The following is a 16,452-nucleotide window of genomic DNA, read 5'->3' as shown; positions in this document are numbered from 1 at the left end:
GGTGCCTGTCTGTAAGGCAGTCTTACAGTAGAAAACTGAGAAAGGAAAAAAAAAAGTATCCAAATACAGCATGTGCATGCTGCAACCACTCAGCTTTATTTTAGCTAAGTGTCCATTTTTACATTGTTTTCAGTTTCTTTTTAATCATTGAAAACAGCTGTGTTTACCAAGCTTAAAAAGAAATAGCTTAAATGAATCATCATCATTCTTAATAGCAAACAAAAAACTATGTAATCTCATTAATGTCAATAGTTTGTCAGAAGAACTTTTATTATTTACAAGATAATGGCGAACCATGAAAAGAGTGTAGTTACTAAGGCTGTGTATTATATAGTTTTAAGTCTTTTTATAGATTGTTTTCCTAACTCCTAATAAATTTTTCTAACTCTTAAATCTTATTAAAATGTAGCTTAAGAATAGTGACTCTAGTGAACAATTTTTGTTGTTTTAATGACTTCTATATTTGTGGTAAACCTTTCATTCACAAAAAATTTTTTGCACAGTATTTTATATATTTATATATTTTTAATAAACTTAGCCCAAAAGCCCTTCAAAATATCTAAAGATGTTAAACACGTTTTTCTTTCATTTTTGCTTGCTCTGGGTGCCTCCTTATCTTTTAGCTTTATCAGAGTCTAAAGCTAACACTACTATTACTCTTTTTTAATCTCTTTTTCCCAATCAACCTTTTGCAAAATATACTTAATTGCTTATTTCATCTTCATAAACACTTTGGTTAAAAGAATGTCATGGTACCTCTATGTAATGCCACAGGATCCAGTTTAAACTGAGAAGTAATTTCCTATTTTTTTTCTCCTTTTTTGAAAGATTTTTGCTGTAGGGTGCATGTGCTTGCTGGAGAGGCAGAGAGACAGAAAGTGAGAAGTCATCCCCCAGGGGGATGACCATCCCTTCTCCATTCTCCTCTCTGGATTTTGGGCACACAACACAGCCTGCCTGAGTTTCAAGCAGCCGGGTCTGGGACTTGAAAAGTCGGCTATGTGGGAGTCCAGAAACATAACCACTGTGCCATCTGCTTTTCCCCTATTTTTATTATTAATGTAAGAAAAAAAGTAATTTTTTTATTTGATTTTTTTTTTAAAGTTTCTTTTTCTTTTTTTTTTTGGAGAGGTTTTTGCTATAGGGCACGTGCACTCACCAGAAAAAAAAACAGAGAGAGACAGAGAGACAGAAAGCGAGAAATCACCCCCCAGGGAGGATGGCCATGGCGCAATCCCTTCTCCTCCATTCTCCTTTTAGGATCTTGGGTACACACATACATGTGCCCAGCATGAGTTTAAGCCACTGGGCCCAGGACTTGAACTTGAACTGTGGTAAACTATATGGGATTCCAGCAACATAGCCATTATGCCAACTGCTGGAACCTCTTTAGATTGTTTTAAACATCCCCTGGCACCCTAAGTTTTTTTTTTTTTTTTTAATGTATATATTTTTTTTCTTTTTCTTTTTTTTTTGGAGAGGTTTTCGCTATAGGGCGCATGCGCTCTCCAGACAGACAGACAGAGAGAGACATAGAAACAGAAAGCGAGAAATCACCCCCCAGGGGGGATGGTCACACCGCAATCCCTTCTCTTCCATTCTCCTCTCAGGATCTTGGGGCACGCAAGCACACGGACCCGGCGTGAGTTTTAAGCCACCGGGTCCGGGACGTGAACCGCAGTCGACTACGTGGGAGTCCAGCGACATAGCCATTATGCTAACTGCTGGTTCCCTTAATGTATATTGTTTTAATATAGGAAGTGCAGTTTCCTAAATTATTGTTTTTCCAAAATAAAGACTTATAAATTAAAAAGTGAAAGAAAATAGAGGCTTGAAAAGCCTTGTACATTTTTATTATGTACACTCTGTGACCCACCAGTAGCCTTAATTTAAAGGTATTACCTTTATAACTTAACTAGAAAAATTGGTCCCTTCGTAAGTAATTCTAGGAGTTTTTGGTTATAGGACTAGAGCCATCCAGGCTTTCAAAATATGTGTTCCTCATCATTGTCTTCAGTGCTTTTCCAAGTATTTTAAAGTACCAAAGTGCATATTTCATATTTCATTATCACTCCGCAGCATGAGAATAATAGCTTTAATATAGCAAACATAGCTGAAACTCAAACATTCATTTCTGTCCTTAATTTCAACATTTAACTCCCATCTGTTCTTCTCCCTTTTTTCTTTCATTTTCCCGTTTCTGTTTTTCCTCATGCTCTGACATTAAAGTGGTTGCACTGAAAAGACTGCCCTTTTTGAGGAACAGACCGAAGGATAAAGACAAAATGAAGGCCTGCTACCGTCGTTCCATGTGTAAGACTTTATGACAGTTCAGCTTCTTTCAAATGACTACACTGGCTTCCATTACTAATTTTTCACTAACCTTTCTTTGGACTGTGCCAATTTTCTTATTTTGCAAAGTGCAGTCTTCCTCTAATGAAGGAGCTGGAAGAATTTTTTTTTTTCAAAACTGGCACTGAATTTGCATTATATGTATGTCCATTGATACATATACATGCATATGTCAGTTATACATGTAATATTCCAGTGCTTTCTACAAGTTGACAGAAAAATATGCTTAATTTTATATGCCACAGAAATTTTTTCCCCAAAGAAATTTACTTAAATAAAATATAACAAACCTTTAGTATTAGGAATTTATTTCATTAATGAACCAGATTAAATAAATAAATAAAATGGCCTATAATCCTTGAAAATGTTTGTCATTCTTTGTATCATAATATTATGAGTTTTCTTTTTTAAAGTGGAATGGGCAATTACATAATCACATTAAATGTTACTTTGGATATCATCTCTTTCAGGTTTTTATTGAATGATATACTTACTTGATCCATAAAATGAATAATTTCTTCCGTAACCTGCTCTGACCAAGGACTCTTTTTCATTTTCAATAATGATGCTGTATAAGAACTGCTCTCCATCTTACCTTTATTCATTCCATTTTTGTCACCACAAAACCACATTATGAAGGCTTCTAATTATATTGCACATCCCTGCACAAAAGCATGGCAGTTTTACTTAGTAAAATTCCTTTCTTTGTCTTTTAAAGGGGGTGGAGGTGGGTTAAAAATATTTACTGAGGATTACCAGCCTTTGACCTATCATTTCATTTGACTGAATGCATGTCATAATTCAGATGACCTTATTTATAGTTTTTGATACCCATTTGCATTAATCCATAGACAAAAACCAGATCATTTATAATACAAAGTAGCAATAAGAGCAAATACATTAACCATGCTGATTCATTTGCTTTCATTTGCATCCCAGCCATGAATGACCTGGTGCAGTCCATGGTCCTAGCAGGAGGACAGTGGACAGGTAGTACTGAGAATTTGGAGGTTCCTGATGATATTTCAACTGGTAAAAGGAGGAAAGAATTGGGAGCTATGGCCTTCTCTACTACAGCCATCAACTTTTCAACTGTCAACTCTTCTGCAGGCTTCAGATCCAAGCAGTTGGTTAATAATAAAGGTATAGGCCGTCTGCTGTTTGCACTGTGGTGTAACTGTTGGTGACAGGAATTTTAATTTGACTTTTCCCTGTGTACATTTTTAAAAACAACAACCAATCCGAAGTAGTTTCCAAAACATGGTCTGGATTTTATTTGAGGGAATTTTCACTTAAAACATTACACAAATAATTAAAATCTTTCCTAGGCCTCCTTTTGTAATAAACAGCTAATTAACTAACAAGAAAAGGAGAAGAAACCAGGTAAAGAGTAAAAAAAATAAGGGAGTGTTGGAACTTAAAAACTAAAACAAAAAGGACTACAACTTCAGAGAGAACTACATAGAACAACCTAGGTTCTTGCTTTGCTCTTTTTCAGGGACACAGGGGAAATTGTTTGATTGCTTCTTACATTTTCCCCTGAGCAAGGCAACTGCCATCAGAGCTACTCTTATTTCTTACTCCTTGTCCCAAGTGTCTGGTTGAGTCTAAGAAATACATTAAATCAGGATATTACACGTGATTTTAAAAGAATTTCCATGTTCTGCGTAAATTTTATAATGGAATCTTTTGTTACAAAAATATTTTTAAATTCATTTTGCTATTTTATGTAGATACTACATCTGTTGAAGACATAAGTCCACAAGGTATTAGTGATGATTCTAGTACGGGATCAAGAGTTCATGGTAAGATATGAACTTTAGAGAGTACATGTTAAATACAGAATGGGAATGCTAAGACTCTTGTATTGAATAGGTGAATGTGGCATTGCCTGCAAGCATGTTTTCTCTATCCTGCATCATAGTAACTTCAACCATTTCTTCAAATCTAGTACTCTCTTTTGCATCTTTTAAGATTATTGCTTCATTTAAATGTTTTCTATTTTAGTCAAGGTCATTTAAAAAGTATACCTACACAATGCTCAGAGGTAATTTTGCTACCATTTTTGTATAAGTTATATTTAAAACTACTTATTTTGGGGGCCAGCAGGTGGTGTGGTGGCTGGGGGCACTGGTCTCTCCCGCATAGCCAACTGGGGTTCTAGTTTCAGACCTGATGGCTTGCTTTCTCACTTTCTCTCTCTCTCCCTTTGTCACTCTGTCCCTCTCTGGTCAAAATAAAAGTAAATAAATAAGCAAATAAATAACTTATTTTTGTAAAGGATGACCTATAAAAAATCACATTTTCTGCAATGTTGAATATTTCCAGTTTTTAAATTTTTGTCTGGAGGAACCAGCATGTGACGTAACGGTTATGTTGCTGGACTCCCAGGTAGTTGACCACTGTTTGAGTCCTGGACCTGGTGGCTTAAAACTCATGCCAGACAAGTATGTGTGCATAGGCAAGATCCTGAGAGGAGAACGAAGACGGGATTCCTGTGTGGCCATCCCCCCTAGGGTGTGGTTTCTCGCTTTCTGTGTCTCTGTCTCTCCAACAAGCACATGCACCCTATTGCAAAAATCTCTCTTAAAAAAAAATTCTGGGTGTCAGCAGGTGGCATGGTGGTTAAGGGCTGGACTCCCACATGGTCGACCACAGTTCAGATCCCAAACCTAGCAGCTTGCTTTCTCACTTTCCCTCTCTCTTGTTTTCTCTCTCTCTGTCCCTCTCTGGTCAAATTAAATAATAAATAAATAAATAAAGATTAAAAGAAATTTGGGGATCCACAGATGTCATAATGGTTATGTCGCTGGACTCCCACATGGCTGACCACAGTTTGAGTCCCAGACCCGGTGGCTTCAAACTCATGCTGAGCACATGTGCATGCATGCCCAAAATCCTGAAAGGAGAATGGAGGAGAAGGAATTGTGCCATAGCTATCCCCCCTGGGGGCTGATTTCTCACTTTCTGTCTATCTGTCTCTCTCTGGAAAATCCTGTCTCTCTTTTTTTTTTTTTTAAGAATTATTATATTTAACTTTATTTATTTTAATTTGACTAGAGAGACACAATAAGAGAGAGGGGAGTTGGGGGTAGGGGCAGTAAGAAAGCAAGCCACCACCGTGTCCAGAACTCTAACCAGTCAGCTATGTGTGGGTCCAGCACCCTTAACCACCATACCACTTGCCTGCTCCAAAGAAAAGTATATCTTAACAAACTAAATTATTAACAAAAAATTAGATAACATGTTAAATAAATTCTGTATATAAGTAAGATTTTATGAAGTAGCATAGGGCTTTGTTACCGGTACAGTTGTCTCCCTTGTGTGGATATAAATACAGAACATTAACTGTGCAGTTGCTCATGTTGTTTCTCTTTGTGGCATCTTTGCTGTGTGCAAGGTTCTTTGATCTGTTGTCAGTGACTTAATCACTAGCATTTTCGGGGTCTAGGGAGACATGTCATTCTATTAAACTAAAAGAGTCTTAAGTATCCACCTAGAAATATTTTTAAATCTAAATATGCACTCTTTCTTCTTTTCTTTGAAACTCACTTATTGTTTCAGAAGTGTCCTGTTGTATAGTATCCTACTGAACTATCTGGAAATGCTTTTGCACTTTAATCTGTAAGATTCAATTCTCTGTGGGCATGCTTAGCCTGTGAAAGTATGCATGATTGCTTCCTCAAAGCATTCTGTGATCAGAATGTAAAGTTTAGTGTCAGCAGCTAGAAGTTTTATCATACTGTCTCCTGATTTTTTTCATTTAGCTTCGAGACCAGCCAGCCTTGATAGTAGCAGAACATCCACTAGCAATAGCAATAATAATGCTTCACTCCATGAAGTCAAAGGTATGCTGTAGGTATATTTATTACTGTATTTCATCCATTTCCAATATTTAAAAGTGGGAGATGGATGAAGTTTCTCGGGTAAATAAAAGCCAAATCATCTATGTTTGCAACATAGTTCTTTGGAATATTTTATACTGTTCACATTTCTATTACAAAGTGTGTAGTATAAGTACTGTATACAAATGTAAAAACAGGAGCAGTTATTTTGGTTTCATGTTTCATCTTCACAAATAAAATAGTTTTATTGTATTCCTTACACTTCGGCATTACCTGTAGGTTCTTATTTTACTTACATTTTTGTCTTCAACATGAAAACATCTGTCCTTAATTTTCTCGTAATGCATGTACATTGAATTTGCATTACTAATATGTAGTTGAATTTACCACAGAATAAGGCAAAGCATTTTTTTTTCCAATTTGAGGTTCACTTTTGTGTGTGCATGTATGTGTTGAATAAGAACCCTGTAGATGCACATAGCTCATAAAGTAGTTATTTCAAGATTTTTTCCTCAGTTTTTTAATATGCATTTTTTTGAAGTGGAAGTTTTTATGTAAATATCTGGAAACCTTGAGTAGTGCCTTTTTTTTTCTTGGATATAATGCTTATTCAGATCCTGGAATTTAACCAGTCTGTTATGGTTATTCTCTATAGTCTAGAATTGTCAAGTTACCACACATGTATTTGTTTTATTGCTTTTCAGATGGTAATACTATTTTGTCCCAGTTGTCATTTTACTTTATCATTAATACAAACCTATTTTGCAGTGATTTCAAGTGGGATTATTATTTTTCATTTTTATAATCATGTTCTTATATCTAGTAGGAATATATAGTATGAAAATATAGAGGTTTTATCTCTTGAAAATTTACAAAAAATATATTTCTACAAAATGTAACTTGAGCCAAATTCTTACATGACCCACTTTACTCTTTGTGATTAGTAAACCATGAGATATTGCATTTTCTGTCTTGATGTACTATTTGCTATTAAAATGAATCAGTATTCTCAAGGAATAACATAGATTTTAAGGAGCTTTATTCCAGAACTAGCTAATAAGCATTTTACGTAGTTGCTCAACCTCAGCTTAGTCTTTTTAGGTAGTACTGTGGACAATAGGATAATCAGATGATTCAGATATTTAAAAACAAATTCTTATTTGATTTTACATACATATATATTTTTTTCTTTTTGGAGAGGTTTTTGCTATAGGGCACATGCTCTCGGCAGAAAGACAGAGAGAGACAGAGAGACAGAAAGCGAGAAATCACCCCACGGGGGGATGGCCATGCCACAATCCCTTCTCCTCCTTTCTCCTCTTGAGATCTAGGGTATGCACGCACATGTGCCTGGCATGAGTTTAAGCCACCAGGTCTGGGACTTGAACCGCAGTCAATTACATGGGAGTCTAGCGACAGCCATTACACTAATTGCTGGTCCCTAATTTTATATTTTTACTGGAATTTTACTGAGTAATAATATCATGTCTCCATTTGACTTTCTTTATATGTGTACTATTTAAATTTTTAAAAATTATGGTTATTCATTTAGGATGAACAATGAAGTCATCTAGTAAGTAATAAAGACTTCATAGAGGCAAAGTATTAGAATAGAATTTTTTTTTATTTGCCACAGCTCTTAGTTTTAACATTCTGAAGTAATCTAAAATTCATATAATCATATTCTCGTTCTAAATTGTGAGGTATTATATAATTACTTGAACCTGAATTTTTGTTTCTGTTTTGGTTTTTTTTTGAGAGTTTTTTGTTTTCGTTTTTTTGTTTGTTTTTTTGCTATAGAGCACTCACCAGAGAGATGAGAGAGATGGAGAGAAAGTGAGAAATCACCCCCCTGGGGGGATGGCCATGCTGCAATCCCTTCTTCTTCATTCTCCTCTCAGGATTTTGGGCATGCATGCACACGTGCCCAGAGTGAGTTTGAAGCCACTGTGTCTGGGATTTGAACCACAGTGGGCAAAGTGGGAGTCCAGCACCTTAACTACTGTGCCACCTGCTGGTTCGAATCTGAATTTTTAAAAATGTTTTAGTCATTTATTTATTTGTTTACTAATCAAATGTACTGAGTACCTGCTCTGAGGCTCTGTTTAGGCTTCAGGTATGGTGATAAAAGCAAATCTTTGCCCTTGTAGAGCTTACAGTATTTGTCAAAGTGACAAAATAAGGAAACAGAGTATGACTGACAGTTGTTAGACTGATGAAAGATTAACATTCTTTACTAAGCATTTCCAGATAAAGCTTGAAAGTAATTTTCACTATCCATATAAGAACCTAGTCAATAACTATTATTACTTATGTAGTATTAATCTCATTTCTGTTAATGAAGTCTCAACACATCATTTACTCCAAAAGCAGGTGCAGTAAATAGCCAAAGCAGGCCACAGAGCCACAGCAGTGGAGAATTTAGCCTACTTCATGATCATGAGGCTTGGTCCAGCAGTGGTAGCAGTCCAATCCAGTACTTGAAAAGACAGACCAGATCAAGTCCAGTGCTCCAGCACAAAATGCCCGAAACACTGGAGAGTCGAGCACTTCACAAGATCAAAACTGGTTCCCCTGGAAGTGAAGTTGTTACTCTACAACAGTTTTTAGAAGAAAGCAACAAGCTTACCTCAATACAGGTTGGTTTTATCTATGGTGACCTTAATTTAGATGAACACCATAAGTTCGATTACTGTGATTGTACTTGAGAGTTGGGTTTTTTTTTTTGACTCCGACATGACTGACCACAGTTCACGTCATAGACTTGGTGGCTTAAAACTCACTCTGGGTGCATGTGCATGCATGCCCAAAATCCTGAGAGGAGAATGGAGGAGAAGGGATTGCAGCATGGCCATCCCCCCAGAGGGTGATTTCTTGCTTTCTGTCTCTCTCTTTCTGTCTCTCACACACCTTATAGGAAAAAAATCTCTCTTTAAAAAAAGGAGTTCTGGGCCAGCAGGTGGCGTGGTGGTTAAGGGCTCTGGACTCCCACATGGCAGACTGCAGTTCAGATCTCAGAACTGGTGACTTGCTTTCTCACTTTCTCTTTCTCTCTCTCTCTCTTACTCTTTCTCTGGTCAAATTAAAATAAATAAGTAAAGTTAAATAAAATAATTCTTTTAAAAAAAAAAGAGTTTTAAGAGAGACCAGCAATTTTATGTCATAGTGCCTACTGTGTCAGAAAAATTAAAACACTAATCTGTTGGGTTTTTTTGTTTTGTTTTGTTTTAAACAGATAAAGTCCTCAAGTCAAGAGAATCTTTTGGATGAAGTGATGAAAAGTTTGTCTGTCTCTTCTGACTTTTTGGGAAAAGATAAATCAGTTAGCTGTGGCTTGGCCAGGTCAGTAAGTGGAAAAAGCCCAGGGGACTTTTATGAGAGACGGACAACTAAGCCTGATTTTATGAGACCTGGCCCTCGAAAGACTGAAGATACCTATTTCACTAGTACTGCAGGAAAACCTACACCAGGCATTCAAGGAAAGATAAAGTTAGTAAAAGAAACTTCTATGTCACGACAATCAAAAGATAGTAATCCTTATGCCACTTTACCTCGTGCAAGCAGTGTGATTTCTACTGCTGAAGGAACTACACGAAGGACAAGCATCCATGATTTTCTGACCAAGGACAGTAGACTGCCTATGTCAGTTGATTCACCATCAGCTGTTGCTGATAGCAACACCACGACAGCACCTAGTGAGTACTGTTTACGCCAGTGGTCCTCTCACGCACTTCATGGTACAACATACGCAGTAGGTTTTTGTCCCCGAAATGATTTAGCTACAGATATGCCTGAGTCTCTATATTCCCAAGCTAGAAACTCAAGAACAGAAAGGTCACATTTTGTGAACCAAACTTTTGCAACTATTAATACATCTAGTGATGCATTTGGAATATCAGCACAAGATAGCATTGGGCCATTTAGTGTGGCTCAATCATCTCAGCCATTTTTATCCCTGAATACAGAATTAGTTAGTAACATAAGTGGGTTACCTCCCAGGCCAGTCACCAGAATAACTGACCAGGCTTCTGCCTCTTTGGATAAAGCTGCACAGAAAGATAATGAACAGTTTTCTGGTGATCAGAACTCTAGAAGCAGTAACCCACAATCTTTTGTAGCTAGCAATAACCTTGTCGCTCCTGCATGCCTCTATCCTGATGACACAGAAGCTGCATTATTGGTTTCTGAAGATAATCAGACTGTTTGGTATGAATATGGGTGTGTATAATCAGACCTGCACATATAATGTATATTGATGTCATTTTATGTGTCCTGTGCTCCTCTAATCAGATATAGAGAGCAACCATTGAAAAATATAATTTGGCTAGGTTTATTCTTTTATTTTAAAATTGTTGCATAGTGTTTGGCTGTACATGATGGCATGTATATAAATGTGAATGTGTAACCACATCAAGGCCTGCATGAAATGTTAATTGCATTGTACATTTTCTGCATGCTCTTAAGAACCTTATCTACATGTGATCTTCTTTCACATTTTTTGTTGCCAGACAAAAGATTGTTACTTTGATGTCCAGAAGCATGTTAAAACACTTGCATGCTCTATTACCAAAATGACATTTCCAAATCTGATTTGCTTTGTTTCTTCTAAAATAGAATGTTCGTTTACCTCTTCCTCCTCCCTTTTTTTATTCCTGGAATGTTGATGGTATATTGTGTATGTACAGTATTAGTAAGGAAAATATGTTTTAAAAAAACTTTTCTTTTTTTTTTGCTATTTAATTATACCATCTTTCTTGTTTTATTTTCATGAAATAGTTTTTCAGTTAAACACTTTATATAATAACTATTAACTAATTCCCATATATAAAACATTGTTCAAATTTAAACACTGTTAGTATTCATAAGTTTAGTGTTATTCCTAGAAACCCCATCAAATTCAAATGTGATTTACACAATAACTAGGTGCATTTGTATTAATTGTTTCTCTTCTACACTTTTTTTTCTATACATGTAAGACCTTAAGTACTTTATTTCCTTGAAGATGATTTATTTACTTAAAATCAGTTAACACAGTAGTTTGAACAGTTCTTTTTTTTATAGAGTCAAAGAGAAATAAACCAAATCATACTCAATGTATTGGAAATTTGTATTTTTATTTTTACTCAAAAAGGGCAGATAGCAAATTTATAGTTGTAAAAACTGTAATTTCTGTAATTTACTATTAAATTATATGTATAGTTGTTCCTGCATATCCACAGATGTAGAACCTAAAATCATATGGAACCAGTATTTCTCAAACATTTTAAAAAATTAACACTTTCTGCAAATGAAATCTTACATAGATGCTCAGAATTTTTTAGACAAATTTAAAACGTTTTGCCATTAGACACACAGTCTCAACAGAGAGACACAGAGAGAGAGGAGGAGCAAGCCCCCACTCTCCCATGGGGAATAGTTAACCGATCATCCTTTCTCCATATCTCCATCCTGTCAGGATTTGAGGCCCATGCACATGTGGGCCCAGCATGTTTCTCAAACTCCTGGGTCTGGGACTTGAAATGTGCTGTCATCCATGTGGGATCTAGCTCTATTAACTACCAGGACACAGAGCCAGCTCCCTACCCCTATTTCTTTTTTTTTTTTTTTTTAAGATAAAAGTGGAGCAACTCTAACTCAGTTGAGGAGTTACACTTTCTCTAAGACATTTCTCTAAATATCCCACAGTTTCACAAAGCATTGTTTGAAAATCTATTTGAAGATTTAGTACCTTAATTTTATAAATGATGAAACCAAATAGCTTTAATATGCCTGGCCTCAGTTTTTAGAAATTATACCCAGATGGGGCCAGTAGGTGGTGTGGTGGTTAAGGGGCTGGACTTACTCCCATAAGGTGGCCAACTGTGGTTCAAGTCCCAGACCTGATGGCTTGAAACTCATGCTGGGTGCATGTGTATGCATGCCCAAAATCCCAAGAGAAGAATGGAGAAGGGATTGCAGTGTGGACATCCCCCCATGGGGTGATTTTTTGCTTTCGGTCTCTCTGGCAAGTGCACACATTCTATAGCAAAAATCTCAAAAAAGGAAGAAATTATACCCAGATGATTTAGATGACATCATAAACATATTTTTAGATATTAGGTCCCCTTTGACCAAAGCAATTTTAGTTATAACCAATGTAAGTAGGTGTTTTATGTCTTTACATAAAATATGCCTCAGCCCTGGTTTTCTTAGTAAATAATATAAATATTTCATTCTAGATTTTTCTACCGTTCTATGCAAGATTGTATTTTCTTTAAAACTGTATGATGTCTATGTAGTAAACACACTATGAATTAAGCCTATCTGACACTGTGAGGCAGGAAAATGTAATTGTTACAGGTTTTTAAAAAGTAACAATAACAATAGCTTTCCTAAAAATATTACTTATAGCTTTAAAATATAAAAATCAGTTTTTGAGACCGGCAGATGGCACAGTGGTCACATCGCTAGACTCCCCACGCGGTCGCCTGCAGTTGGAGTCCCGGATCCAGCAGTTTAAAACTCATGCAGGGTGTGTGTGAGTTCGTGCCCAGAATCTCTAGAGGAGACTGGAGGAGAAGGGACTGCAGCATGGCCCATCCCCCTTGGGAAGTGATTCCTTGCTTTCTCTCTCTGTCTCTTCAGTGAGCCCACACGCCCTATAGCAAAAAATCTCTCTCAAAAAAATATCAGTCGTTAAGCAATCAGATGTCTTATCAGATTAATACATTTCCCATATAGTTAAAGATTGTTTTTCCTTGCTCTACTCAGTAAGAGCTCTTTAGTTTCTTAGCATCATGAATTGTTTTGCATTTAACCTTTGATTAAATAACATGAAATGCTTTTCTCCTGCAGATATGGACAAAGTACAAGAAAGCAGAAATTCAAAAAGCAGGTCTAGGGAGCAACAAAGCTCCTAATTCTATTACCCATTACATGACATGTGGGCCAAGTGGTGAGTTTCCTGCTTAATATGTAAATGAGATTAGTCTCATTTATATAAACTAACCAAATTAAGTATGAGATCAGTGCACATTGCATTAACAGATGTAAATATCGCTTGCTTAATTTATTGACTTTTTCTTACCTGCTAGTAAAATAAGATGGTTGTCATAGGTTTTTGCTTATCAGTACAGGGAGTAAATCTTCCAATGCTATTTTTCCCCCCTCAGTTTAATTTTACTAGTGGAAAAATATTCAAGGAATTCCTTTTTCGTTTTTCGGTTGAAGTCTTTTTGTGACAGGAATATACTTCCCCACAATTTTCTTGATAATTGCTGACAATAAACTAAATGCCTATTTTGTGAAGAGCCAAAGAAAAATTATCTCTGATTTTCTATTATTCTCTCATTCCCATAAAAATATGTGGTGCATGCTATTCTTATAGTGGCTGCTCTTTATCTTTCTTATCTTTAAACTTTTCTTATATTTTTCTTTCTTCTTTCTACCTTCCAACTAAATACAGAGAGAAAAGTGTCCTTCAGTTTCTCAGTAAGAAGCCTTTATTTCTGAAGTAACAAGACACCTAGCAACTATAAGATTCATTTTAAAATATCTTTAAAGGAGACTTAATAATCCTACGTGAATAGAGCAGGCAAGAAATACAAACCTTCATTCCTTCCTTGAATCAAGGAGCACTGCTGGATTCAACTGCCAAAATTTTTAGAAGTTTTTAGGACTTAACTATATGCATTGTACTGTTAAGATCTACTGAATAAAGGACATCCTCTCACTAAGGACAAAGTATGTTAAGGTCAAAGTGTTTCAAGAAGTACTCCAAGAACAATCTACTTCTTTCATCATTTGTTTCATAAATTTACCCATGTTTGCTTAATGCTTCTGCTAAGGATTAGCCCAAATCTAGGCATTTATATTTAGTTGTGTAAACCTAAATTAAATGCTGTAGTATTTTGTGGACCGTATTATATATCAGGATACAGAGAAAATTGTTTTGGCATGTCAGAGCCTTATTTGGTTAGCAGACTGGATAGACTGCATGTGTTGGTACTTTTATTTTCAAAGTCAGTTATTTTGATGGCACTGCAAAGATAAATTTGAAGAATCCATGAAATAGGAGTTACAAAAATTTTTACTGATATTAATCTTTCCATGCGTTCCATTAGGCAAAACTAAACATTCATTCATGGATCCAAGGTAATTAAAAAGAGTGTTTTTCTGAAAACTTTTTTACTAAGATGGTTTTCCAGCAAATGGCATTCCCCAAGGTAAAGCTGTTATGTCTTAACTCATTTTCCTTCCTTAGCATTGGATATATATATTTTTTTAACTTGAGAGCTGACTGTTGCTTAAGTTTTCTTATGGCAAAAATAATGTAAATAATTTACTGTGATCTGCATTTTGCCAGGAATTCAATATTAAGGTTATCATTTATTAATAAAAATTTTTCTGTTTTTGTCCTTTATAATAATACATTAAAAAATGATAACTGTTATTGGTACTTTTGAAAGATTTGTATGCATTTGTTACCTTTAAACATTATTTGGTTAGCAGACTGGATAGACTGCATGTGTTGGTACTTTTATTTTCAAAGTCAGTTATTTTGATGGCACTGCAAAGATAAATTTGAAGAATCCATGAAATAGGAGTTACAAAAATTTTTACTGATATTAATCTTTCCATACGTTCCATTAGGCAAAACTAAACATTCATTCATGGATCCAAGGTAATTAAAAAGAGTGTTTTTCTGAAAACTTTTTTACTAAGATGGTTTTCCAGCAAATGGCATTCCCCAAGGTAAAGCTGTTATGTCTTAACTCATTTTCCTTCCTTAGCATTGGATATATGTTTGTTTGTTTTTTTTTAACTTGAGAACTGACTGTTGCTTAAGTTTTCTTATGGCAAAAATAATGTAAATAATTTACTGTGATCTGCATTTTGCCAGGAATTCAATATTAAGGTTATCATTTATTAATAAAAATTTTTCTGTTTTTGTCCTTTATAATAATACATTAAAAAATGATAACTGTTATTGGTACTTTTGAAAGATTTGTATGCATTTGTTACCTTTAAACATTTGGAAGCACAAAAAAAAGTAGATTTAGTTAACCCAGGGAAACATCAATTTTTAGTAGTTCCAATTTTATATCACAGTTTTATTTTCTTATGAAACAAAAAATGCATTGATGCTCATTAATACAAATTCATTATTTAACAAATTTTAGAATAATCTTTGCAGTCTGAAATACTATTTTTTAATTTAACAGTATACTTCTTAGGCTCTCATTATCAGCTCTAAAGAACTTTTTGGAATAATTCCATATTCCACAGTGTGTGGTTTATAAACTATTTTATCACTAACTCAGTAGCCATGAGAAAAGTCAGTCTCTCTCCTATCTCTTTCTGTCTGTCTCTCTGTAGTAGCAGTGTTGTGTTTATAATCTACTTTCTGAAAGACCATCAATAAAAAGGAAACAGTCAACTTATTTAGTTGACCAGAAGTTGAACTTGGAACTTAGTCAACTCAGTGCACCATGAACTTTTAGGTTTTGCCACCAAATAATGCTGTAAAGTTAAATAATGTTGAAATTTTTGGATGAAAGGTGCTATGTAAATGTAAATACAAAAGATTCTACTGAAATACAGATATTGCACAAAAAATATTTAAAACCTGTTGTCTAGACTTTGGAACACCTCTCCAGCATGACTCCGTGGAGTCAGGAATCAAATGGGTAATGGCTATCATGGCAGTCTAGAGACACATGCATGTAAAAAATGTAAATTCATTTTTAGGTGGACAGACTGAAAGTAAATGTAGAAATTATGTTTTAGCTAAATACAGTAAGTGGGTACCTTAGATGTATATTAACTAGCGTCTAATTTGCACAACTAGGACACATCCCAGGACAGTTACTGAAAGTTGAAATATTAATTAATGTGAGGTTGCCCAATGAAGGGGGAGTATGCTTATCACAGCCTGACCTCTCCAGGACGCCAATACTCTAAAAGAGAAAACCTGTTGAGTTAAGCAGTGTATTGCTGCTTCAGTAGATAACGCTGAAGGACAGCTGGTAAAGTACTCAATCTGTAATAGGCTGACCCTGAGAAAGGACAGTAGAGACCACCAAAGGATCACATTGAGATTCTTAAGAATACAAATAGTATCAATTATATTCATCACATTTTTCATACCATTTCAAGAAGGGACAAGATAAAACCACATGGATATTTTGCTTTCTGTAAAAGATAAGCTTCTGCCAAACAAAATAATAAAGCCAATCTGTAAACTGATATAGGCCATTTTTCTAATTTGGGCCCT

At 35.3% G+C, this 16,452-nt stretch overlaps 1 protein-coding gene and 1 long non-coding RNA gene across 15 annotated transcripts in view; one reads left to right on the top strand and one right to left on the bottom strand.

Annotated features, from left to right (window-relative positions):
* Window positions 1–16,452, top strand: part of CCDC88A (coiled-coil and HOOK domain protein 88A) — a 157,122-nt gene that overhangs the window by 139,940 nt on the left and 730 nt on the right. For 4 of the 14 annotated variants that reach the window (XM_027775971.1, XM_014591798.2, XM_014591799.2 and 1 more), the window contains 8 exons: window positions 2,230–2,313; window positions 3,292–3,495; window positions 4,086–4,157; window positions 6,120–6,200; window positions 8,568–8,836; window positions 9,433–9,892; window positions 13,032–13,131; window positions 13,642–14,399. In XM_027775971.1, the coding sequence (XP_027631772.1) occupies window positions 2,230–2,313; window positions 3,292–3,495; window positions 4,086–4,157; window positions 6,120–6,200; window positions 8,568–8,836; window positions 9,433–9,892; window positions 13,032–13,096 (1,235 nt within the window). In that variant the 3' untranslated portion in view covers window positions 13,097–13,131; window positions 13,642–14,399. Of the gene's footprint in view, window positions 1–2,229; window positions 2,314–3,291; window positions 3,496–4,085; window positions 4,158–6,119; window positions 6,201–8,567; window positions 8,837–9,432; window positions 9,935–9,976; window positions 10,926–13,031; window positions 13,132–13,641; window positions 14,400–16,452 lie in introns of those variants that run through there. The other 10 variants (XM_014591803.2, XM_027775973.1, XM_014591804.2 and 7 more) reach the window with 8 other exon arrangements.
* On the bottom strand, window positions 14,455–16,424 carry LOC114009769 (uncharacterized). The gene is made up of 2 exons (XR_003551157.1): window positions 15,201–16,424; window positions 14,455–14,663 (listed from the first exon to the last, which is right to left on the bottom strand). It is a non-coding gene; the product is annotated as an uncharacterized LOC114009769 (long non-coding RNA).

Source organism: Tupaia chinensis, unplaced genomic scaffold, assembly GCF_000334495.1.
Source record: "Tupaia chinensis unplaced genomic scaffold, TupChi_1.0 Scaffold000622_1, whole genome shotgun sequence".
Lineage (NCBI taxonomy): Eukaryota > Metazoa > Chordata > Mammalia > Scandentia > Tupaiidae > Tupaia > Tupaia belangeri.
The sequence above is the reverse complement of the archived record's forward strand: the minus strand, read 5'-3'. Positions and strand labels throughout refer to the sequence as shown.